We start from the raw sequence: 25,981 nt of genomic DNA on the forward strand, positions 1-25,981 counted from the left end.
TTCACTCTATAACATCCTTGTTTTATCCAACGGTCTGTTCTCACAGAAGTGACATTATATAACGCTTTTAACACCATGCTGCCAATTATCAACCTTCACTCTATAACATCCTTGTTTTATCCAACGGTCTGTTGTCACAGAAGTGACATATAACGCTTTTAACACCATGCTGCCAATTATCAACCTTCACTCTATACCATCCTTGTTTTATCCAACGGTCTGTATATTGATAACATGCGTCATTCCATTATGTCTTGTAGTTTGTTTTTAGTTAAATGGGTTGGTGGGAACACCAACCAAACCTGGTCTTCACACCCTCTGCTCTGTGAGTGACGACAGGATATCCTCTGACAGGGCTGGGGATGTATTCACACTTAGTGCACCGCTGTTTCCTTTCAGAAATTTCACTCAGTATGTACGCTATGGCGGAGCCTGTCCAAGCTAAATGATTAATGGGGTTGAAATGGCTAATGATGGTGCAGAGGCTGCAGAATCCAGGTCGCAAGAAAAATAATTGAGCTAAAAAGACATCCAGGTTTTCTTTTCCGAAAGTCTTCTACAATGACCCGTCTCTCTCTCATAAGAAATGCTATTATTGCTGCTCGGCACCACATTGGTCCAACATGTAAAAAAAAAAAAAAACACTTACCTTGCTAACAGTGCTTAATGTCAGCTATTTGAGTTTGATGTACAAGACCAGAAACCCATTGGTAAAGAGAATCATGAATTTTGGATTTCATAACCTTTTCAAGTTGCCAGTGAGAAACAGAGTTGTGTTTCTAATAATAAAATCCCTCGACGTGATGTTTAGCAAGTTAGGAAGCCTCGCTGATGCTTTGAGAATTGAACTTCAAGGCAGTGTGGATAAGTCCCTGTGGATTTAGTATGCGTGCTAAGTGGAGAATGGCTGGTAGGAAATAGCTAAATAAATGCGAGTGTAGAACCACATACTGCAGAAAGCTTTGTGATGGTGTATTGTGAGCAATAGCTGCTGTAGTTGAATGCATTGTACAGCGAGCTACTGTGTGTAGGCTTCATGGAGAGAGTAAGACCTGTATAGCACTCAAGGTCCTGACAGAAAATAGTCATCATAAGTTGTTTGACTTGTAAGCCTAAACCCAGTCAAGTCATAGGTACGCAATCATTTAATTGTCTGGATATAGAGCCATAGAATGGTCAGAAAAACATACTGTGTAAAAATGAACCATTTTTTAGGTGACCTGTACACTAGTGAAGTTTGACATTTCCTGCTATTGAGTTCTGTATGGAGGCTGCCCATCCAAATTGGGTTTAGACTAGTTTAATAATAATTAAATGGGACCGCAAACAATAACTAATTCTCTTGGTTGGTAACCACAATATTTTATATGGACATAATCTAAATTGTTAGATGATAATAACAGGACTGTGGGAGAGTAAAGACAAAACTATGACAGCAACATCATTATGATTTAATGAAAACCATGACATTTAAAACAGCATCAGTCACAAAATATATACAAAGAGGGTTTGTTTATTAAATAAATACTGCACCATGTAATAAATTAATCTATTCATATACACTATGTGAAATGGCATTGGTCCTTAAAGGTCCTCTGGCTTTCTCTACCTTTGATGTCACAGTAGGGCACAGTTGTAGCTGCACCATTGGCTTAGCAAAAGACCACCTGGCAAGAAGCCAACTCCCCACCTAGTGTTGTGGAATGTTTTCACAGTAACACGTTTCCTCCTCTGCCCTGCAGAGAGCTACTCAATTCATCCCCACCCTGTTGAAGCCTCGCCTTAACCAAAACACCTAACTCCATAACCACAAAAAAAAGTTGTCCTTTAAAAAAAAAATAAGAAAAAAAAAAAATAGCGTTTCAGTTCCTTTTTGCAATGTATCATCTGGATCCAGCCCAGCATTGTCCTGCTCCTCTTACCAGCCTTTTCTCTTGGCTTTCCATGAAGGGATGAGTTCTTTGTACCTCCATTCCATCCTGTCCATGCTGCCACAGACTTTCCACCCTCCAACCACAACAGAGCCATGTCAATTAACATGTTCTCCTGTTAAACCAATCCCAGCCTCTTGACCTCTAGCGCAAACACCGAAGCCCCCAAAATGGCTGCAGTCTTGTTTCTTCAGTTGCACCTCTGCAGCAGCATGTTGAGTGCGTACTCCATGCGACTGCACAGGTCAGCGCTGCAGCCAGCCATTAGGAGGGTGCTCAGGCGCAGGGTGGTGGAGATGCGCTCCTCGTTGATGTAGGTGAGCAAGTACTCATCACTCTGTCTGCACAGGAGGATCTTGGTGTGGTCATGGTAGAAGTTCACCTGCAAGGGAGGGGAGGGAGGTTAGGAGGAGTACCAACTAAGTAAGGATTCTTTCACATGGGAGTGGCTATATGTAGACTGTGGTGAGGCGTGAGCCTAGCAGTCTAGTCGGATTAGAGGTTTGATTTGAGAGGTGTAGACGAATGCACTTGTGAAAGCAAGGAGTTTGCGTGTGTGAAAGTGTGGCTGGATATGCTTCAATATATTCTCATTTGTTTTTCAAATCAGGGAGTTTCTGTCCCCCACTTTCAAGAAGCACAGTCAAAGGGGTTAATCTAAAATGGCTCCCTACTCATTTTAGAGAACAGTCATCTACAAATAAGACAATAAGCGATATAGCTGTGCAGCTGTACCTGGAAGGTGCCGTCGTTGAAGAGCATCATGAGGGCCCGGTCTGACTTCAGCCACTGCAGCAGGTAGAGCCTGGGGGCTCTGGGGTCCGTCACATTGGGCAAGTCTCCACCATCCATAAGGTTCTCCTCCATGTAATGGGCAAAGTATTTCAGAATGGTGACCTGGCCTATGAATGGCTCTGGAGCCTCACAGGTGGAGAAGACAGAACAATGGCCCAGCTCGGCATAGTAGTGAACGGTCCTGGAGAGAACACCAAGGGGGAAACAGTTAGTAAGGGATACCAATGGCATGATAACACCTTATGTGAGAATGGAATGGCTAAGTAATAGCAATGCCTAGAGATTGGCCAGGCCAAACATATCCTTCTACCTAATAGCTTTGGAATTGACAATCCTATTTTCGAATGTATTAGTAAGATCAGGAACCAAACTACAGACAGGGTGGCACTACTCACCTCTTATCTGCCAGTAGACTCATGTGCGTGCCATTGTTGAAGAGGACTCCCACGGTGTGGTCCGACAGCTGGTAGCCAAAGCCGTACTTGTTGGAGTAGTCCACCCATTTGGTCACCCACTGGAAGCTGCTGCCCAGATTCTCTTTGGGAAGGGCATCAGCTAGGGGGGAAACATAAACTCAATACTACAGGCTATACCACAGAATTGAGAAAATCTCTTAATTTCTTGTATGGTTTCATTTTAATTACATGTTTAGCTTGCCACGGTGATAGAAATGTATTTTATTTATATCTTCATTCAGTTCATTGTTATGTTTATTAAATACCTTCCGGCATATTCTCCAGACACCCTTTCAGCACCCGGGCCACGGTGTCTGCTACACTGCCCATGGTACTGTCCTCAAGACCTGCAGACCAATCAAAAAATGTCATCAAAGACCCTTCTCGATGTTTACATTTGGTTTCAAAAACATCCTACTGAACTAGGAATCTATCCTATTGTATCCCACATTGATTGTCTCAAATGTAACTGGCACACTTTAAAATACACTCATACTTTTTTTTTTATTATCTAACTGTGCACAATATAGGGAATAGTGTGCAATTTTACACAAAGCCAAGTCTCGCTCTGCACTTACATTCACTACTGCAGCTGCCCAGGGTGCCTCTGACAATCAAACGGATTGTGTCCCTCAGCTGCTGCTTGTTGGTGCCGTTGACCCCTTCCTTGACGGGGGCCGCTGGCCTGGCCACAGTGGGGGCCACCGGGGGCTTGCTGCTGTCCTCAGATGCCTGTCTGGAGAGAGGCTGGCTGATGGACGTCTTCCTCAGGTCATTCCGCAGCCTGGTGAGCTCCTCTTCCTCTTTGGCCATTCTATCTGTGAGCAGAAAATGGTGTCAAATTTAACTAAGATGGCCACTACGTAGGTAAGATCAGTATTGTTTTTAACCAACATTTAGTTTTTTATTTGTCAGGTTACTTTGATACACGCATGCATCTGTATTGGAGTAAGTAGACCAAATTTCATTGCAATTTATTTAAAATGTGATTGCTCAATGTGAGAGCTATATCATCCCCCTTCTTACTACTCAAATACCCTTTCAATACTTAACATTTCACTAGGATAATAAGCACACACAGACAGGGAGTACCTTTAACATACTACTTACTCAAAGTCCCCAAGTACTTGGCTTTGTCCTTCTTGCCCCCTCCGAACAGGGCGGCCGCAGCCTTCTTGAAGAAACTCTTGGCAGGGCTGGTGTGGTGGAGGTCTGGGGCCGTGTGGCAGCAGCTGGCCGACAGCTTGTCTGGAGTGAACCCCTGGGAGACACACAGTAAGGGAATGGACGTTAGCCTGATGTCGAGGTAGCCCAGGGACCAAGTATGGATTGATCTCTACCTAAATATGGTTAGAAAGGAGGTATGCTTGTGGTGATAAGTGTTGAGTGTGCATGGTCAGTATGTGACTGAGCTCAGTCACAATCACAGAGACTGACAGCCTCCCCCTTCCAAGCATAAAACACACCTGGGTGAAGAAGTCATGTCTGAGGATGTCCTCCAGGTGTGGTCTGTCTGCAGGGCTCTTGGCCAGCATCCTGCTGATCAGCTGTTTGGCCTGGGCCGTCAGGGAGGAGGGCAGCGTGTAGCGTGCCTCACGGATACATCGGTACGTCTCCTTCAGGTTGGTGGTCTCAAACGGGGGTCTGCCAAGGAGCATGGTGTACCTGCAGATGCAAGGGATGGACAGAGACAGTCAGTAACCCCACTAATGACTGACAGTGATTGGGTCAGACCTATACTCCATCCACCGTTTTACAGTCAAGGGTATAGCCTTGTGTTCACACAATCACAACTAATACATTGTAGCTGCCTGCACCCACTCAAGATGGTCCAAAGAAACATGAGTTGAATATCTAAACTCGAATAGCAGAATCCAAACATGAGAAGCATGTGCATAACCTAAACCTATAGTACAATTCTGAAACCTCTGACACAAATGCAGGATTTACCCACGTTAAGTAGCCAACATATCTGGTTAAATAAAGGTTAAATACACTAAAATCTTAGGTTAGGACTTAAACACTTAGGGAATTCAAACATGAATCTGAATGAAGCAAGAGGCTCCATTGAGGTGAATGTGAACATGGAAGTATCCAAACCAAACATACATGACGCATCCCAGGGCCCAGATGTCCGACTCGCAGCCGTGGCCCTGCTTGTTGAGCACCTCAGGGGACAGGTAGTTGGGCGTGCCACATATCGTTCTCCTTCGGTTCTCCACGGGCTCCAGCTTGGCAGCCAGGCCAAAATCCCCTACCTTCAGGTCCATAGACTCGTTGATGAAGAAGTTGCCTACGGGGGGGGGGGGGGGGGGGGGGGGGGGGGGAGAGTGACGTTGGTCATGACAATGAAGACATAACCTAAGAGGGGTAAATATACAAGAGGCAGTCTGTGTAATGAAATTGCCTATGTGCATTTCATAAGATGATGTGCAACATTCAGCAAGGTAGAATGATTCATCTTTTAAAGCTGTGTTAAATCAGAAGTCAATGAGCACAAATGTTCTATCAATGACCTGAAGGATGTGCCATTGTCCTAAAACATTACAGGAATGGTCCATTTGTTTAATGGTGAAACAAAAACAATATTTTGCCCAATGATCCAACAGAGACTGGTGTGACTAGCCAACCTACCCAGTTTCAGGTCCCTGTGCAGGATCTCCTGTTCGTGGAGGTACCTCAACCCGGAGACGATCTGTCGGAGGTAGTACCTCACCTCAGGCTCTGTCAGTACCTTCCGAGCCTTCAGGATGTGGGCCAGCGACTGTAAAGGTAAACAAAGGAAGTGGTTAAAAAGATGTCACCTTTGTTGATACCAAGGAAGTAGGCAGCAAAGTCAACAGGGTCATATTAAATAACGAACAACATTTTGCAACGGAAAATTAGCATTTGTTAATTGACCATTTCAGTGAAGGTTAGGGGAGGGTTTAACTCACTCGTCGACTGCAGTATTCCAAGAGAATGTAGATGTTGTCTTTGTCCTCAAAGTGGTGGTAGAAGTGCACAATGTGCTTATGGTGGAGAATTCTGTGCAGCTCAATCTCTCTGTCAATCTATTGAGGAATTCAAATTACCTTTGGTCAAATAACATGCACACACACGCGACATGCACCACCATCAATAAAATAAAATAAATCATTGCGGATACCTTTTCCCTTTGGTGCGGTTTGGAGACCCGCGTGTGTGGAATGATCTTTGCAGCATACACTTTGCCTGATGCCAAATCTGTGAATTCATAACATTTGGCAAATCCTCCCTATGGACAGAGAAGTGTCAGATCGGTAAATCAACAAAGATGTACTGAAAATGTACCAGCGGATCAAGGTAGCCTGACGCTCAATATCTCACAGCCATTGGTGTAATTGCATGGAGCCACATTGAAACAGTTTCTAGCCTACACCAATAATGTAATAAATGATAATATTATCTATAAAAAAATGGCTTGCAATAGGCTTCTGCAAATGATAACATGAACAGTGTACAACAACTTTTCCCCTGGACAATATTGGGATTTTATAAAAGACTCAGCCAGGTATAATTCCTAACCAATCTGTTGAAATGAATTTACCTTGCCCAGAACTTTTCCTCGGCAATAGCATTTCCCCTTCGTTGGATCCGTAATAATCCGTGACAACTCTTGTGTGGCTTGAATTTGCTCCTCTGATTTCTTCCTCTTGATCTCCGAGGGCTTGTTCACGGAGTGTTCACACATGGTGGGTTGGTGAGCGATACTCCTGAGTATATCCATGTCTGCTCTATAGTGAGAGAGACTTGGTGTATTTGATGTGGACTGCTGAACAGTCGCTCGGAGCTTTATAAAGGAGTGTCCGCCCTAACCATCGACGTCACACAGTATGGCTCTCCGCCGTGATATGACTTCAAACCATGTTCAACAAATCGGTGTTGAAGAGCGCACGCAACAACACCTCTACCGAGCAAACTCGTAGGCATAATAACCATGTGAGACAAGCTGCTCCATATGAATATACACATATGAGCTTTCCTTACTTATTTACAACAAAAAATAAACAAATCATAGCGTTCCTAATATAATGTTCGTTAAATATGTCAAATATATTTATATAATATCGGAAAATCTCGGGTACAATCCCATCTCTAGTTATCAAACTGAAACTTTTATCACCGCCTTCAGACGATGATGAATGATGGTGCCAAATAAGAAACTGAGATGTTGGGCTACTATAGTCCCTAATAAATAAAACACTTACACGAGTTATAAAAAAACACCACCTTTTGGTTAGCATATGTGTATTCAATAGGAACCTTAATGATAGAGTTTGGAGGGGTGGGGACGCCACCCAGTGGAACTCAACGCATCTTCCATACATATTGTGTGCCTCGTTATGATGATGATCAGTGTGAAAAGAAGACAGATAGAGGCCTAGACAATGTTTTTTTAAATTATTGCTCAGTCAAATGACAATCAGTTGTATATAAAGTTTACCTAATTTCACACAAATCAAATATTCTACTGTTTGATCATAAAATATGAATAAATAACATGTTTTTCTATTATTTAAAATGTACTGTCTTAATATAATAATAATAATATATCTTATGTCTTCCTACTACAACCCACCCCCCACCTGCATTGGTCAGTGTATGAAGATAAATACACTGTATAATAGCTAGTGGCATGACACCATGTGTGACAAACCTATATGCAGGAGGTGTGTGACAGTTTCACACACTTTTTTTTACATACCAAATCCAGAGGTGGTTGGCTGAAAGGGAAGTAGCTATATAAGACAATTAGAAACTCCAGTCGTCTCGCTTTACTGTCGAAGTAATCTACTGCAAGGTAAGACGCATTTAACTGTTCTATAATCTTGTTACTATTGTAGTAGTACTATACTATCACTGTATTATTACAGTGGGTTAACGTGATCAACTTTTGTACGTTAGCTTTTATGTTTGTGTGTTGAAATCAATATATTTAAGTCCTGATGACTGGAAGGGAGTGGCAGGTAACCTAGTGGTTAAAAGCATTGGGCCAGTAACTGAAAGGTTGCTGGTTCAAATCCTTGAGCTGTCTAGGTGAAAAACATGCCGATGTGCCCACCCTAATTGCTCCTGTAAGTCGCTCTGGATAAGAGTGTTTGGTAAAATGTAGACGTATCCTTATCTAAATCCTGAAAATATATGACGTTTAGCAGACACTTTTATCCAAAGCGACAAACAGTCATGTGTGCATACATTCTTTTTATGTATGGGTGGCCCCAGGAATCAAACCCACAACCCTGGCGGTGTCAGTGCCATGCTCTACCAACTGAGCCATACAGGACCATCCCTATTTATATCCTGATAACTAGAAATATTCCTATTTTATGTCCTGATAACTAGAAACATCCCTATTTTATGTCCTGATAACTAGAAACATCCCTATTTATGTCCTGATAACTAGAAACATCCCTATTTATGTCCTGATAACTAGAAACATCCCTATTTTATGTCCTGAGAAGTAGAAACATACCTATTTATGTCCTGATAACTAGAAACATACCTATTTATGTGACGATAACTAGAAACATCCCTATTTTATGTCATGATGCTAATTTGCATTCATTAGGCTCTGTAATGTAACAGTGAACAATGAAAGAAAGGATAGTAAATAGTATGTTTTTGTAAAGGTCGGTATAAAAGTTCTGGTAATCCATTATCTCTAAACATGCTAGTTTTATTTGGTAAGTAGATCCAATTATTGATGTATTGCATATTTCACTGACACAGAAAATACTTATTCAGTCAGTGGACGTGCACTGGACGTGATTACTATTTCTGAGCGTCTAGACTTTAGTCAGTTACTTACAGTGGGGGAAAAAAGTATTTGATCCCCTGCTGATTATGTACGTTTGCCCACTTACAAAGAAATGATCAGTCTATAATTTTAATAGTAGGTTCATTTGAACAGTGAGAGACAGAATAACAACAAAAATATTCAGAAAAATGCATGTAAAAAATGGTATAAATTGATTTGCATTTTAATGAGGGAAATAAGTATTTGACCCCCTCTCAATCAGAAAGATTTCTGGCTCCCAGGTGTCTTTTATACAGGTAACGAGCTGAGATTAGGAGCACACTATTAAAGTGAGTGCTCCTAACCGCAGCTTGTTACCTGTATAAAAGACACCTGTCCACAGAAGCAATCAATCAATCAGATTCCAAACTCTCCACCATGGCCAAGACCAAAGAGCTCTCCAAGGATGTCAGGGACAAGATTGTAGACCCACACAAGGCTGGAATGGGCTACAAGACCATCGCCAAGCAGCTTGGTGAGAAGGTGACAACATTTGGTGCGATTATTGGCAAATGGAAGAAACAAAAGAACTGTCAATCTCCCTCGGCCTGGGGCTCCATGCAAGATCTCACCTTGTGGAGTTGCAATGATCATGAGAACGGTGAGGAATCAGCCCAGAACTACACGGGAGGATCTTGTCAATGTTCTCAAGGCAGCTGGGACCATAGTCACCAAGAAAACAATTGGTAACACATTACGTCGTGAAGGACTGAAATCCTGCAGTGCCCGCAAGGTCCCCCTGCTCAAAAATACATATACATGCCCGTCTGAAGTTTGCCAATGAACATCTGAATGATTCAGAGGACAATTGGGTGAAAGTGTTGTGGTCAGATGAGACCAAAATGGAGCTCTTTGGCATTAACTCAACTCGCCGTGTTTGGAGGAGGAGGAATGCTGCCTATGACCCCAAGAACACCATCTCCACCGTCAAACATGGAGGTGGAAACATGATGTTTTGGGGGTGTTTTTCTGCTAAGGGGACAGGACAACTTCACTGCATCAAAGGGACGATAGACGGGGCCATGTACTGTCAAATCTTGGGTGAGAACCTCCTTCCCTCAGCCAGGGCATTGAAAATGGGTCGTGGATGGGTATTCCAGCATGACAATGACCCAAAACACACGGCCAAGGCAACAAAGGAGTGGCTCAAGAAGAAGCACATTAAGGTCCTGGAGTGGCCTAGCCAGTCTCCAGACCTTAATCCCATAGAAAATCTGTGGAGGGAGCTAAAGGTTCGAGTTGCCAAACGTCAGCCTCGAAACCTTAATGACTTGGAGAAGATCTGCAAAGAGGAGTGGGACAAAATCCCTCCTGAGATGTGTGCAAACCTGGTGGCCAACTACAAGAAACGTCTGACCTCTGTGATTGCCAATAAGGGTTTTGCCACCAAGTACTAAGTCATGTTTTGCAGAGGGGTCAAATACTTATTTCTCCTCATTAAAATGCAAATCATTTTATACCATTTTTGACATGCGTTTTTCTGGATTTTTTTGTTGTTATTCTGTCTCTCACTGTTCAAATAAACCTACCATTAAAATTATAGACTGATCATTTCTTTGTAAGTGGGCAAACGTACATAATCAGCAGGGGATCAAATACTTTTTCCCCCCACTGTAGCTGATTTGAACATGGATTTGAAGTACTACTCCTTGTGATAAAAGTAGTATGAGTCTAACAAACTGTTCTAAAAGGAGGAACAGAAAAGGTTGAGAACCACTACTTTAGGCTACCTGAATACATACCACTACTTTAGGCTACCTGAATACATACCACTACTTTAGGCTACCTGAATACCTACCACTACTTTAGGCTACCTGAATACATACCACTACTTTAGGCTACCTGAATACATACCACTACTTTAGGCTACCTGAATACATACCACTACTTTAGGCTACCTGAATACATACCACTACTTTAGGCTACCTGAATACATACCACTACTTTAGGCTACCTGAATACATACCACTACTTTAGGCTACCTGAATTCATACCACTACTTTAGGCTACCTGAATTCATACCACTATTTTAGGCTACCTGAATTCATACCACTACTTTAGGCTACCTGAATACATACCACTACTTTAGGCTACCTGAATACATACCACTACTTTAGGCTACCTGAATACATACCACTACTTTAGGCTACCTGAATACATACCACTACTTTAGGCTACCTGAATTCATACCACTACTTTAGGCTACCTGAATACATACCACTACTTTAGGCTACCTGAATACATACCACTACTTTAGGCTACCTGAATTCATACCACTACTTTAGGCTACCTGAATTCATACCACTACTTTAGGCTACCTGAATTCATTCCATCTAGAAGTTTCAATTCACCTGCATTCTATTTCCATCTCTCTACATTTCTGCTTCTACCTTCCTCTGCAGCTCCCTATCCTGACCCTCCTGTACCAACCATGTCTAACTGCACCTCCACAACCCCCTGTGGGGACAACTGCTGCCCACACACCAGCAGGGGTCAAATCCTGGGTCCGGTCACGTTTGTTCTCATCGTGCTTGGTGTGTGTGGAGGCCTAGCTTATTGGTGGCGTCGCAAGAACAGGCAGGACCAGCCCATCTCCCAAGTTTCACCCAAGCTAACACAGATCAACAAACCTCCAGCGAAATCCTCTAGAGTCTCTGAGAACAGTCAACCATGTCCTGTGATGGAAAGACCACCACTCCCATTCCTCACGGATGACGTGTCAATGTCTATGGCGGCTGGCTACCCTATGGGAAGCCACAGTGGTAGACCTGGGTGTTATGAGAGTGACTATGACAATTTGCGACTGGCAAGACCAGAGGAGCCAAAGGCAGCTGCTGGCAACTGTTCAGCAAGCGTGGGTAGTGAGGGGGTCTGTATGATGAGTGATGGCCCAGAAGAAGAGGGTAGTGAGGGGGACTATATGATGTGTGATTTCGCAGAAGAAGAGGGTAGTGAGGGGGACTATATGATGTATAATGCCCCAGAAGAAGAGGGTAGTGAGGGGGACTATATGATGTATAATGCCCCAGAACAAGAGGGTAGTGAGGGGAACTGTATTATGCGTGATGCCCCAGAAGAAGAGGAGGAGGACGGCATTTACGCCAACTACCAAAGCGATGCGTCTGCTGCAGCTGGACCTAGTGGCTTAGCTGTGCATAGATCTTAATAATTATCTGCAGGATATACTCTGACCACAACCACAGTCTTCAATAGAGCACTTTTCTCAGGGCGATTTTTCTTGTTTGTGGCTTCAAGTTGACTTAAGACATTTGAAAAGCAAACCTTCCCAGGAATAATAAGGTCACACTGATAAAAACTGATAAAAAAAATTACTTCAAGCATGCAATCCTTAGGCTATGTCTTTGGTCTTGCTTCATATCCAACAAAGTAAATGTGCATTAAAGTTATAGTAAACACTGTAAACAAGCATATACATTTTATTCCCTTCTATTTTACATTCTGCTAAACATTCTGCTAACAGCCTTTCTATTCTGTGACTAAGATTTAATATGGTACTATTGAAGCTTTAGAGGGGCAGCAATAGCCAGCATGGTCTTTTGTAATTCAACATGCACATTGTACAGACCATTATGTGGGGCCAATGAAATGACATGGAACATTTGTTAAGAAGTTTTCTTGCACACCATTGCTTACCATGCAGAGGGGCAATGAGCATATTGCCATTAGCTCTAAGGAAAAGTATTTATGTAACCGAATGAAATGTATATGACTTTAACCTATTGAGACACCGAAGGATAGGTCTTGCGGACAGTGCTGACATCATAGGCCCACACCTGGTCTAACCCCGCCCCCTTGGAGCAGGTGTGTGGCCAATGAGGGAAGGGGAAGCGACACACCACCACCCTGGCATCCTCAGAAAGCTCCTTCAGCAGCTTCTCCTCTAGAACTTCCATCTGTCAGACAGCAATGGCACAGATATGAAGAAAGGGAATTAGATACTGTGCTACGTGGGTTGAGAGGTAATACCAGCCAAAAAGTAAGACTTTACTTCAGTGAACAGGGTTGAACAGGGTTGAACAGGGTTGAACAGGGTTGAACAGGGTTGAACAGGGTTGAACAGGGTTGAACAGGGTTGAACAGGGTTGAACAGGGTTGAACAGGGTTGAACAGGGTTGAACAGGGTTGAGTCTTGTGGTCCACCAGGCTTTTAAAAAAAGTGAAACCACTGCGGGGGCCAAAAATACAGTCACGTTGTTGTATCGTGATAGATCCGTCTGCAAAAGACAAGAAAAGAACATAGCATAGAAGCAAATGAAGCAGGGCTTCTCGACAACAGCAGTGGAACTTTTTATTTCTATCTCTGACGATATTGGTCATGATTACTGGTAGAGAATCCGTTAGTAATTTCCTATACTGTGTGTCATTGTTGTGACTGTAAAAGAGGTTATGGTAAAATGAAAATGTTTTGCATACTGTTCCAGTGACTTAAAATAAATAACAAGCATGTTCTCAATCGAAACAGATATTTCTGTCATTTATATTCGTTTTTATTGGACAGGTAGCCTACATGGTCCCTGACCAATAAACTTAATAAAATAAATCAATAAAACATGGAATTCATACTGTACCTTCCAGAAATCTTTGCTGACAAAATTGGCCTTAGTACATGTTATTCCCATCCACCAGGCTCTATCTCGTGGGTAGGTCTGCAGCAGTGAGTTGATCTCAAACCCAGTGCATTGGAACACAACTGCCAGTTGTTGGGCAGACCTGTCTCATTCACTGCAGTGAGTATAAAATTACATTCACATCACAACTAGTCATGCGGTGATAGATAGTTATATTGTTCATTCATGTCAATGCTCAAAATACTATTGGACATAACTGAGTGAATGTCCCTGTCCTTTGGCCTAAGTGAATGAATAGATTTTGTTTGTTTTGATCATATTAGGTATGGAGATAGGTTTCAGTGCGAGAGAACTCCTTTGTACAGTATGTTTGTAGTTGTATGAGCTAGTCAATGTCTGTCTGAGCATCTGGTTAAAAATATCACTGGACTAATGCCTGGTTGGTCCATCAGTTAGCGTCGCCATCTACAGCATGCAGATCTGCCGATGTTAATGTGGATTTGAATCCAGCCCACTGCCTTTGTCAGGGCACTCTCTGTCCATCTTCCATACCATCTCTCCTCTGTTCAATAAAACACACAAAATACAGAAAGTTGTATTTCAAAAAAGTATAATATGACTAACAATACCTTGAGCCTAAAGGGGACTTTCAGGCCTGGCATTACAACCTTGACCCACAGCCCCAGTCAAGATGGCCGACATCCACAAGGTAACAGAGCTGTTGTTCTGGTAGCTGTAGAGGAGTCTTGTGTTGTGCTCCTGGAGCATGACCTCAATGGAGTCCTCCATGGTGACATCCCACGGCTGTGACCATGCAGAGAGGCCATATAAGAGTGCACAGTGTTTGATAATAAGTAGGGTCTGGAGTTTTACCTGGTTAGGTACAACTAACCTAGGTATTATTTCAGCAGTGTTGGGGAAGCGACTCTGGAATCTTAGTTTACCAAACTACCAGTTACTTCACATTGGAAAAAGATAAGCTACACTAAAGCTACACTAAAGCTACACTAAAGCTACACTAAAGCTAGCCTTAATAAAAAAAATGTTTACTTAAAGTATTTCACCACATCCAAGATACTTTGTTTAACATTATCATATCTAAATCTGAAATGTTATAGATGACAAATTGCAAGAACAGTTCACTTTGGGGTCAGATGATAACATAATGTGTAATTTAGCCTATTAAACACCCCCCCAACAAAAAATGTCAAGTGAGAATTAAGAAGGTCTGATACCGAAAATGTATTTTTTTTTTTTTTAAAGTAGTGTAGGTTCAGTAGTTAGCTTCAAGTAATTAACTGAAAACCAAGATTTGAAAACCGGCCCTCGCAGCGAGCCCCGGACTGGAGGGCGACCCTGGCTGCACAGGAGGACTGGCGGGCGACCCTGGCTGCGCCCGGCTGGCGGGCGACCCTGGCTGCGCCCGGCTGGCGGGCGGCCCTGGCGGCTCCGGACAGGCGGGCGGCCCTGGCGGCTCCGGACAGGCGGGCGGCCCTGGCGGCTCCGGACTGGCTCTGGGCGCAGGCACAGGACTCACCAGGCTGGGGAGACGTGCAGGAGGCCTGGCTCTGGGCGCAGGCACAGGACTCACCAGGCTGGGGAGACATGCAGGAGGCCTGGTTCTGGGAGCAGGCACAGGCTTCACCAGGCTGGGGAGACATGCAGGAAGACTGGCTCTGGGCTCAGGCACAGGACTCACCAGGCTGGGGAGACATGCAGGTGGCCTGGTTCTGGGCGCAGGCACAGGATAGACCGGGTCCTGGAGATGCACTGGAGGTCTGGAGCGCACGGCCTGCACAACCCGTCCTGGCTCGATGCCCACTCTCGCCCGGCAGATGTTAAGAGCTAGGATGTAGCGCACCGGGCGCTCAACGCGTACTGGGGACACCGTGCGTTCTTCCGCATAACACGGTGCCTGACCAGTACCACGCTGCCTCCTGTAAGCACGAGAAGTTGGCTCAGAATTCCTTCCTGACTCAGGCCAACTTCTCGTGTGCCCCCCCAAAAAAATTTTTTTGGGGGGCTGCCTCTCGTGCCTGCTGTGCTTCCTTGCCTCATACCACCGCCTCTCAGCTTTCGCTGCCTCCAGTTCCTCTTTCGGGCGGCGATATTCCCCAGCTTGTCTCCATGGTCCCTTTCCGTCCAGAATTTCCTCCCAAGTCCACGAATCCTGAACCCTCTGCTCCTTGTTCCCACGCTGCTTGGTCCTCTTATGGTGGGTAGATCTGTAACGGTCGTCGTGAACACAGGACCAAAACGCAGCGGGAATATGAATGCTCATCTTTTTTAATATTGAGAAAAGTGAAGACTTACAAAATAAACAAAACAACGACTACACAGTTCCATAAGGCAAAGTAGCTATACAGAAAACATCTACCCACAATACCCAAAGGAAAAACAGGCTGCCTAAGTATGACTCCCAATCAGCAACAACGATATACAGCTGTTCCTGATTGAGAGTCATACCTGGCCGAAACAAAGAAATCCCAAACATAGAAACACGGACATAGAATGCCCACCCAAATCACACCCTGACCAAACCTAAATAGAGACATAAAAAGGCTCTCTCAGGTCAGGGCGTGATATAACTAAAGTTTAGAATTGAGACCATGAACCCAAACTATATCACTATTATATTCTCACTATAATTCTATGACTATCTGCTGTGTCATTTCTACATACAGGATTCATACAACACTGAACAAAAATATAAACGCAAAATGTAAAGTGTTGGTCCCATGTTTCATGATCTGATATAAAAGAGCCCAGAAACATACCATACGCACAAAAATCTTGTTTTTCTAAAATTTTGTGCACAAATTTGTTTACACCTCTGTTAGTGAGCATTTCTCCTATGGTATCGGCAGGCATTAGCTACGGACAACGAACACAATTGCATTTTATTCATGGCAATTTGAATGAACAGAGATACCGTAACGAGATCCTGGGGCCCATTGTCGTGCCATTCATCCACCGCCATCACCTGATGTTTCAGCATGATAATGCACAGCCCCATGTCGCAAGGATCTGTACAGAATTCCTGGAAGTTGAACATTTCCCAGTTCTTCCATGGCCTGCATAGTCACCAGGCACTTCACCCACTGAACATTTTCGGGAAGCTCTGGATCAACGTGTAGGACAGAATGTTCCAGGTCCGCCAAATGAAGAGGAGTGGGACAACATTCCACAGGCCATCAACAGCCTGATCAACTCTATGCAAAGGAGATGTCGCACTGCATGAAGCAAATGGTTGCTAGATACTGACATTTTTTTAAGGCATCTGTGACCAACAGATGCATATCTGTATTCCCAGTCATGTGAAATCCATAGTTTAGGGACAGATTAATTTATTTCAGTTGACTAATTTCCCTATAAACTATAACTCAGGAATTCTTTGAAATTGTTGAATGTTGGGTTTATATTTTTGTTCAGTATAGAATGAGACTGATTCAGTTAGTGAAATCCACGGGGCAATGAAAGAGGACGAGAAGTTTCTAAATAGGCTTACTAGTTAGTGGAATATCAACTCTAGTCTGCACATTTGACTTTCTTTTCCTTTTGCCATGAACACTAGAGGTCGCCAGAGTAACATTCTAAATTAACATTCTAAAGTGTCATCGTCCAAAAGCTGGTACTGTACTAGTGCTGCTGTGCCTTTCACCTAGCGTCCAAGATATAGCAGATAACAGGGAAATGTAATTACATTACTGGCGACAACGTGATCACTGCTCACAAATTCAGTCATGTTCCACGTTGATTACCATTTAAAACTCCTATTTTCATTATTAACCAGCGACATTATAGCAATAATGTAGTCATTTTTGCTAAACTTCCAGACAGAGCACAGCATATAACCCACCTGGCAAGCGTCAAATCCAGATTGACAGGTTCTGCACCAATCAAATACTTCTTTCCTCTTCTTCTATGACATAATTGTGGTCAGCAAACAAATGTTTAAGGTGCTGGAGCGTGTGGTCAATCACGGTTTACAACATTAGCTCCACATTTCTAAATCCTCCTACCTAACTCAGTACACCTGGAAAATAAAAAAGAGCCCTAATAACTTCTAAAAGACCATCCCCAAATTCCCTTCCAACCCCCCCCCACTCCGTCCAACCTCAATGATCCTACACTTCAATCTTTCCCTCTCTTGAACATACTTCAATCTTTCCCTCTCTTGAACATACTAACAATATAACAACACATGCAAAGTCAAAATCACAGTTTCATCAACGTTACACTCAAGACACAAACCATTCACATTCTTGCCAATCAGATGTAATGACGGGTTCGATGTACAATGTCCTAGACGCAATCGAGCAAACACCACCACTTCCTTCCTAATCTGAATTTTGAATCTTGGTCCACCTACCATTCTTTGAAGGGCATATAAATGCCGGCCCTTAGGCTCAGAGTCTGATGTCTTCTGCCACACATCTATCAAAATGGCTTTGATCTCACATTTGTCCTCACCTCTACCCAGTGGAACATTAATATATATTATATCTAATTTTAAAGCCCATTTGGCGGTCTGGTCAACAATTTCATTCCCTACCACATCCGAATGGCCTGGGACCCAGCAGAATCTCATTACTACAGTCTCTCGATTCTCCACAATAACATTAATGCCTCCAATAGTAGGTCACTCCTATTAGATTTACCAGATGATAAACTATTCAACACAGACAGGGAATCTGAGCATACTATAATTCTGACAGGTTGTACGTCCTCCACCCACTGGAGGGAAACTACTATCGCCAACAGTTCAACTGAGTATACTGACAGTTCATCAAGTTAGTCTTCTACATATCTCCACTTCTACATATCTCAATTTCTACATATCTCCACTTCTACATATCTCCACTCTACATATCTCCACTTCTACATATCTCCACTTCTACATATCTCCACTTCTACATATCTCCACTTCTACATATCTCCACTTCTACATATCTCCACTCTACATATCTCCACTTCTACATATCCCCACTCTACATATCCCCACTCTACATATCTCCACTTCTACATATCTCCACTTCTACATATCTCCACTCTACATATCTCCACTTCTACATATCTCCACTTCTACATATCTCCACTCTACATATCCCCACTCTACATATCCCCACTCTACATATCTCCACTTCTACATATCCCCACTCTACATATCTCCACTTCTACATATCTCCACTTCTACATATCTCCACTTCTACATATCTCCACTTCTACATATCCCCACTCTACATATCTCCACTTTTACGTATCTCCACTTCTACATATCTCCACTTCTACATATCTCCACTTCTACATATCTCCACTTCTACATATCTCCACTTCTACATATCCCCACTCTACATATCTCCACTTCTACATATCCCCACTCTACATATCTCCACTTCTACATATCCCCACTCTACATATCTCCACTTCTACGTATCTCCACTTCTACGTATCTCCACTCTACATATCTCCACTCTACATATCCCCACTCTACATATCTCCACTTCTACATATCTCCACATCTACATATCTCCACTTCTACATATCTCCACTTCTACATATCCCCACTCTACATATCTCCACTTCTACATATCCCCACTCTACATATCTCCACTTCTACATATCCCCACTCTACATATCTCCACTTCTACATATCCCCACTCTACATATCTCCACTTCTACATATCCCCACTCTACATATCTCCACTTCTACATATCTCCACTTCTACATATCCCCACTCTACATATCTCCACTTCTACATATCCCCACTCTACATATCTCCACTTCTACATATCTCCACTTCTACATATCCCCACTCTACATATCTCCACTTCTACATATCTCCACTTCTACATATCTCCACTTCTACATATCTCCACTTCTACATATCTCCACTTCTACATATCTCCACTTCTACATATCTCCACTTCTACGTATCTCCACTTCTACATATCCCCACTCTACATATCTCCACTTCTACATATCTCCACTTCTACATATCCCCACTCTACATATCTCCACTTCTACATATCCCCACTCTACATATCCCCACTCTACATATCTCCACTTCTACATATCTCCACTTCTACATATCTCCACAATTCAGGAAGGTGAAAAGCAGTAACAATGCATAAAAACTTCTACCAATGTAATTGTCAACCAGTTTCCATATATCACTGACTTCTAACCAATCTTTTATTTTCTCTACCAAGGTTAGATCATCAACAGGATTCAGTAGTAATCACAGAGGAACATCCCCTATCACCATAGAAGGGCCAACCTCCAAAACCAATCAGATTACGATGTGAGCCTTTATTTTACGCCTGCTATGTTAGGTTAAGCTGTTTGGGTGAGCCAAGTTAACCCAATCAAAGTATTTTTCGTCATTGATGACTGGTAAAAGACTACATTCCCCATCAGCTCAACATGCTGTGTGGTTGTGAACGGTTCTCGCTATCCCGTATCGTTGGGACATCCCTAACCCATTGAAGATGACCTGGTGAAATGGTTAAGGTAAGGATTAGGGTTATGGTTATGGCTAGGCTAAGGGTAGGGATTAGGGTTAGGGTTTAGGATCGGGAAGTCCCAAGGATCCCAGATAGAACTAACCGACTGTGAACGCGCGCTATCGCGTGTCATTGCGCGCTCTCGTCTTGCTTGAAAAAAGGGGACAGCTCCGTTGCTTAAATCCAGAGGGAGGCACAGGCGGAGCATCTCTGGGTATCACTCGCTGAATTGAACACAACACATTTGGAAATCTGTTTGTCATTTAGTGGCACGCTCCAGGACGCACCTATGCAGGTAGTTGTATGTTTTTTGGCCCTTTATTTCTCATGACATATTTGTAGTCATATATGCCTGTGAATTATTTGTAAAAACTGTATGGCAATTATGGTAATCAGGCGCATCTGGCCACACTGAAAATGAGAGAGCTACGCATGAAATCGTATCTGTACACAGGCAGAGTGACAATATGTTTTTATGCAAAAACGAACTGATGGTGAAGAACATACGGTGTCAATATGGGGGTGGGGGGCGCTTTTCTACCCTGTAGTTGTAGGAAAAACATTAGCCTATTTTACATGACTATGGATTGAATTAATAGCCAGCGATGAACTGTAACGTTAGTTGTTCGCTTGAATTTAGTAATTATCTTAGGCACATCATTTTATTAGCCTAGCCTATGTGAGCTGGACCAAATTAACCCACATTAGATCTAATTGATATTAGATACAATTTATGTTCAATGATTAACATTTCTTATATATAAGCTTTTATAGCTAGACTAGACAGAAATAATACACCATCAAATGTAAATGAAAGTGTAATGTATTTTGTTGTGGAACTTTGAATGGTGTGCAGTTAACTGCATTAACCTTCTGTAATCATTTTGCATTTTGATTTTACATAATCATTTTGTAAGCTATAAAAATGTTTTATTAAAGAGAGTTGCTCTCTCTCTCTCGCTCTCTCTCTCTCTATATATATATATATATATAAACTCCCAGTAATTTATTGGGTAAAACACCAATGTTTCAGCATCATTGTGCCTTCTTCAGGGTTATGTCATGAATACTTGAACCAGGTTATGTAGACAAACAGTGCAATTAGTGCAACCAATGACAATAGTGAGGGGTGTGTCATAATTATTAGGTTGATTAGAATGAATTGAGTGAAACTAGATTAGATTGTAAAATACTAGATTATAAAATAATCTTAATTAATAAAGGAAATAGCCGAAAGGCATATGGTACCCCTTTTCCCAATGTGTGAATGAAAATGTCTCCCTCCCTCCCTTTAGCCAGGTAGAGGTTTGCCTGGGTCGGTGTATGTCTCATGGTTGAGTTATTGGATCTGAACAGCCCTGCTACATTGCTCTTATCATTTCTTTAATAACACCTCCATAGATTGAACATTTAAAAGGGATGCGGATGCTGATGAAATAGCGGTCACAGGGTTCTGTCCAAAGTATTGCACCAGAGAATAGGGGGCTATTTGGGACGCATACCTAATGTTCAGGTCTAGCGAACTCTGAAACCCCATTCGCTGAACAACAATTGCTTTTGAATTTGAACCGTCTTGTTCTTGCAGATGGCTGCAACACAGCAAGAGGGCTCGGACCAGAACTTTGATTACATGTTCAAACTGCTTATCATCGGCAACAGCAGTGTAGGAAAAACGTCCTTTCTCTTCCGCTATGCCGATGATTCCTTCACCTCTGCTTTCGTCAGCACCGTGGGCATAGATTTCAAAGTGAAAACAGTCTACAAGAATGACAAGCGGATCAAACTACAGATATGGGTGAGTCTAAAGTGTGTTTTTGTGGCATGATACTCTCCTCACTCGAAGAGTGTTTCCTACTGTTGAATGTTACAGTATGCGTACTGTTTGCTGTTGTAAAGGAGGTAGTTCAGAACTGTGTCTGTGTAATAAGAAACCTTGCAGGGGACCTGAAGACTCCTATTGTTGGCTCCTAAGCTAATGTCTAGTCCAGTGTTTCCCAAACTCGGTCCTGGTGCCCTCAAGGGGTGCATATTTTGTTTTTTGCCCTAGCACTACACAGCTAATTCAAATAGTCAAAGCTTAATGTTGAGTTGATTATTTGAATCAGCTGTGTAGACCCTGGCCTAGGAATTAGTTCAGTTGGCTGCTGGACTGATGCAGTCTTGTCGTACGAAGGCGATCTAGGTTTGAACTCCGGTTGGTTACTCTGTCATGTTCACAAGAGTTAACTTAGTGCCAATATTACATTTAAAATGCTTTGAAGACAGGAAGTCTGAATTTGTATTTTGTTCTCTGCTCAGTAGCTATAGTATTAAACCTACAGCACTGGGGTACTGGCGAAACTGTCTGGTGTTTGTGAGGCTAGTGACAGCAGTTTCAAAAGGATTCAGGAAGGACTTTATTATCTCTGGGTGTCGTTTGTGAGGCCCAGGTCTGACCAATCCATTTTTTGGCACTTAATAATTGTCACGAATTCATGATTTTTTTTTTATGTGCCTCGTATAGCAAAAATGTCTGAAGGATATGAAATTATAATGGCAGCCCAGTATGTTCTTGTCTATTTCTCCAATCAAGTGAGGTCTAACCCTGCTTGATGGTGTTAATGAAGGACATTTTCTTTACAAGTGTCTGAAATGATGCTGTCACTTCCTTTGAAAGAGGGTGAATAAAAGGTAGACAAGGATGGATAGATGAGTCTCTAGCTCGAACGTCTTCAGAGGGACACATCCCTCTGTCTACAGGATGCTGACATGATGACTAATCGTTTTCCAAGATGGTAACACCAGAGATCAAAGGAATGTTATCTCCATCTGTAATATTTTACTCATGCTTATGTGGAAAGCTATTGTGTGTTTGAAGCCTTTTTAAGGGGTTGTATAGGAATGTATGGAATAAAGATTTTGTCATGCGCTTGTCTCTATCCACTCTAGAGAGTGAATTTCATAACAAGAAAATAGTGATATGTAAAAAAAATAGGTTATCCATTTTTAGATAAAGCTATACTAAATCTATTCACGTCACCAAATAATTGATTAAAACAAACTGTTTTGCAATGGAGGTCTACAGTAGCCTCAGCAGCACACTTACCCAAATCAAGGTAAGCTTTTGGTTTTATTAATTTATTTCCAACGGGGCCTGCTTGTGTAACTGCTAAACTGCTTACTGACTGTACACTTTACTTACAGCATGATTGTAGCGGGTTTACTAATGCGTTAGTTCTAGTAGCTATGTTGACTATGACATGACAACGATGCAGGTTGTGTGTAGCGGTCATGATATGAAGATTTGGCTTGGAAAAGTTTTTTTGCCTGGTCACAGACAGCTGATGTGTTGTGCACTGAAGTCCACAAGCGAAGGGGAAAGGTGAGAGGAGGAGGAGAACACGTAGATAGCTGCGGGAAAGAATTATATATACAACGAGCAAAGTGATCATGCTGTTTTTATGTGGCTGCTATGAACGTGAAATGTGTTTCTATGTGATCAGGAGTGTATTCATTCCGCCGATTCTGTTGAAAAACGTTTCTTAAACGGAAGCAAACAGAACGAAACGGGGATAAACATACCAGAATTTTGTCCAATAGAAACCCACATTTGCAATTATTGGACTAGTGATTACACCTTAGATCAGCTAGATGCAGGCAAGAGTGTGCAAGGCGGTATTGAATGTGTCACTACCTGTGTGCACCTACGTTGTAAACTTTAATTCTTAGGCTAGGTTGTAGCAACCTCATGATGGGTACAGGGGAAAATGTTGTATCATGTAAAAGCCTAAACCTATAGATGTTACATTGAGCTGGGTGAATGGAATATGAATGACAGTCATTCAATATGATGTAAAAGAAATAAGGCTATGCTCATTAAAAAAATGTGCATCCTCTCTGATCTAAAACGGAACTCGTCTCTGGTCTCACAGTATTCATAAAGCGTCTCAGAGTATTCACAAAGCGTCTCCGAGTATGTATTCATAAAGCGTCTCCGAGTATTCATAGAGTCTCCGAGTAGGAGTGCTGACATAGAATCAGTTGTGCCTTTTTGAGCATAATGAATGGACTGATCAGCACTCCTCCCTGTCTATCTGATCCAAGATCAGCACTCCTACCAGAATATTTGATTTTAGATCAGCACTGCTTTATGAATACAGCCTGGTCCCTAGTCATGATCACTTACTAACCCTAAGTAACCGTAACCCTAACCCTAACGAACCCTAAATACCATAACCCTTACTAACCCTAACTAACCCTAACCTTTACTAACCCTAACTAACCCTAACTAACCCTAACCTTTTCTAACCCTAACCTTTACTAACCCTAACTAACCCTAACCTTTTCTAACCCTAACCTTTACTAACCCTTACTAACATTTACTAACCCTAACTAACCTTTACTAACCCTAACCCTTACTAACATTTCCTAACCCTAACTAACCTTTACTAACCCTAACCCTTACTAACATTTACTAACCCTAACTAACCTTTACTAACCCTAACCCCTACTAACCCTTACTAACCCTAACTCTAACTACCCTAACCCTTACTAACCCTAACTAACCCTCACTAACCCTAACCGTTAATAACCCTTACGAACCTTAACCATCACTCACTAACCCTTACTAACCCTAACCCTTACTAACCCTAACCTGTACTAACCCTTACTAAACTTAACTAACCCTTACTAACCCTTACTAACCATAACCCTTACAAACCCTAATCCTGACTAACCCTAACCCTAACTAACCCTAACACTTACTAACCCTAACCCTTACTAACCATAACCCTAACTAACCCTAACTAAGCCTAACCCTAACCGTTAATAACCCTTACTAACCCTAACCATCCCTCACTAACCCTTACTAACCCTTACTAACCCTAACCCTTACTAACCCTAATCTGTACTAACCTTTACTAACCCTAAGCCCTACTAACCTTTACTAACCCTAACCCCTACTAACCCTTACTAACCATAACCCTTACAAACCCTAACCCGTACTAACCCGTACTAAACCTTACTAAACCTAACTAACACTCACTAACCCTTACTAACCATAACCCTTACAAACCCCAATCTTGACTAATCCTAACCCTAACTAACCCTAACACTTACTAACCCTAACCCTTACTAACCCTAACTAACTCTAACTAACCCTAACCCTAGATAACCCTTACTAACCCTAACACTTACTAACCTTAACCCTAACTAACCCTTACTAACTCTAACCCTAACTAACCCTAACTATCCCTTACTAACACTAACCCTAACTAACCCTAACTATCCCTTACTAACCCTAGCCCTAACCTTTACTAACCCTAACCCACATTACTGTCTGGAGGATCGAGTGTCTAGTCATGATTTTCTTGATAGCAAAATGAATACAGGTCAAATTGTGAGTTTTAAATAAGACTTGTACTAATGACTTTGACCAGCTGAACACATTAGGCTGCTCACTGCCTGCTGCAGAGTCAATGGCTACTAAGTACAGCTGGAATGGAATGTTGACCTAATGCTTACACTACACAAATAATGGCCCAATCTCATGGTTTTTAATTTGTGCCAGGATGATTTTTAACTGTGTTGATTTTATAACCAAACCAAATCGACTTGAGAGGATGTTATGCTTGCTGAAGACCCTATGATCTATAGCCCTTCCTGAAGATATGATCCATTGGAAGCCCCACTGGTCTGATCCATTGCAAGCCCCACTGGTCTGATCCATTGGAAGCCCCACTGGTCTGATCCATTGGAAGCCCCACTGGTCTGATCCATTGGAAGCCCCACTGGTCTGATACATTGGAAGCCCCACTGGTCTGATCCATTGGAAGCCCCACTGGTCTGATCCATTGGAAGCCCCACTGGTCTGATCCATTGGAAGCCCCACTGGTCTGCTACTCACAG

At 42.5% G+C, this 25,981-nt stretch overlaps 2 protein-coding genes across 2 annotated transcripts in view; one reads left to right on the forward strand and one right to left on the reverse strand.

The window, feature by feature from the left end:
* Window positions 1-1,430: 1,430 nt before the first annotated feature.
* On the reverse strand, window positions 1,431-6,985 carry LOC115160063 (serine/threonine-protein kinase PLK2). The gene is made up of 12 exons (XM_029710323.1): window positions 6,750-6,985; window positions 6,330-6,437; window positions 6,118-6,234; window positions 5,816-5,945; window positions 5,291-5,474; window positions 4,648-4,846; window positions 4,292-4,442; window positions 3,760-3,999; window positions 3,448-3,528; window positions 3,122-3,281; window positions 2,667-2,907; window positions 1,431-2,313 (listed from the first exon to the last, which is right to left on the reverse strand). The coding sequence occupies exons 1-12, from the start codon at window positions 6,927-6,929 to the stop codon at window positions 2,122-2,124; spliced, it is 1,983 nt and encodes a 660-aa protein (XP_029566183.1). The 5' UTR covers window positions 6,930-6,985; the 3' UTR covers window positions 1,431-2,121.
* Window positions 6,986-20,153: 13,168 nt separating this feature from the next.
* LOC115160064 (ras-related protein Rab-3C) overlaps window positions 20,154-25,981 on the forward strand; it is a 60,953-nt gene continuing 55,125 nt past the window's right edge. Inside the window, exons 1-2 of the mRNA XM_029710325.1 lie at window positions 20,154-20,390; window positions 21,681-21,890. Of these exons, the coding sequence (XP_029566185.1) occupies window positions 20,385-20,390; window positions 21,681-21,890 (216 nt within the window). The 5' untranslated portion in view covers window positions 20,154-20,384. The remainder of the gene's footprint in view (window positions 20,391-21,680; window positions 21,891-25,981) is intronic.

This window comes from Salmo trutta, chromosome 23 (assembly GCF_901001165.1).
Source record: "Salmo trutta chromosome 23, fSalTru1.1, whole genome shotgun sequence".
Taxonomy (NCBI): domain Eukaryota; kingdom Metazoa; phylum Chordata; class Actinopteri; order Salmoniformes; family Salmonidae; genus Salmo; species Salmo trutta.

Bases quoted from the DNA above. Each gene is read 5' to 3' on its own strand.
- LOC115160063 (XM_029710323.1), bottom strand. From the start codon at position 6,929: ATGGATATACTCAGGAGTATCGCTCACCAACCCACCATGTGTGAACAC. The intron at 4,847-5,290 runs GTATGTTTGGTT...TTGCATCTGCAG, and splicing joins TGGGCCCTGGGATGCGTCAT to GTACACCATGCTCCTTGGCA. The intron at 4,000-4,291 runs GTAAGTAGTATG...TTCTGCTCACAG, and splicing joins CAAGTACTTGGGGACTTTGA to ATAGAATGGCCAAAGAGGAA.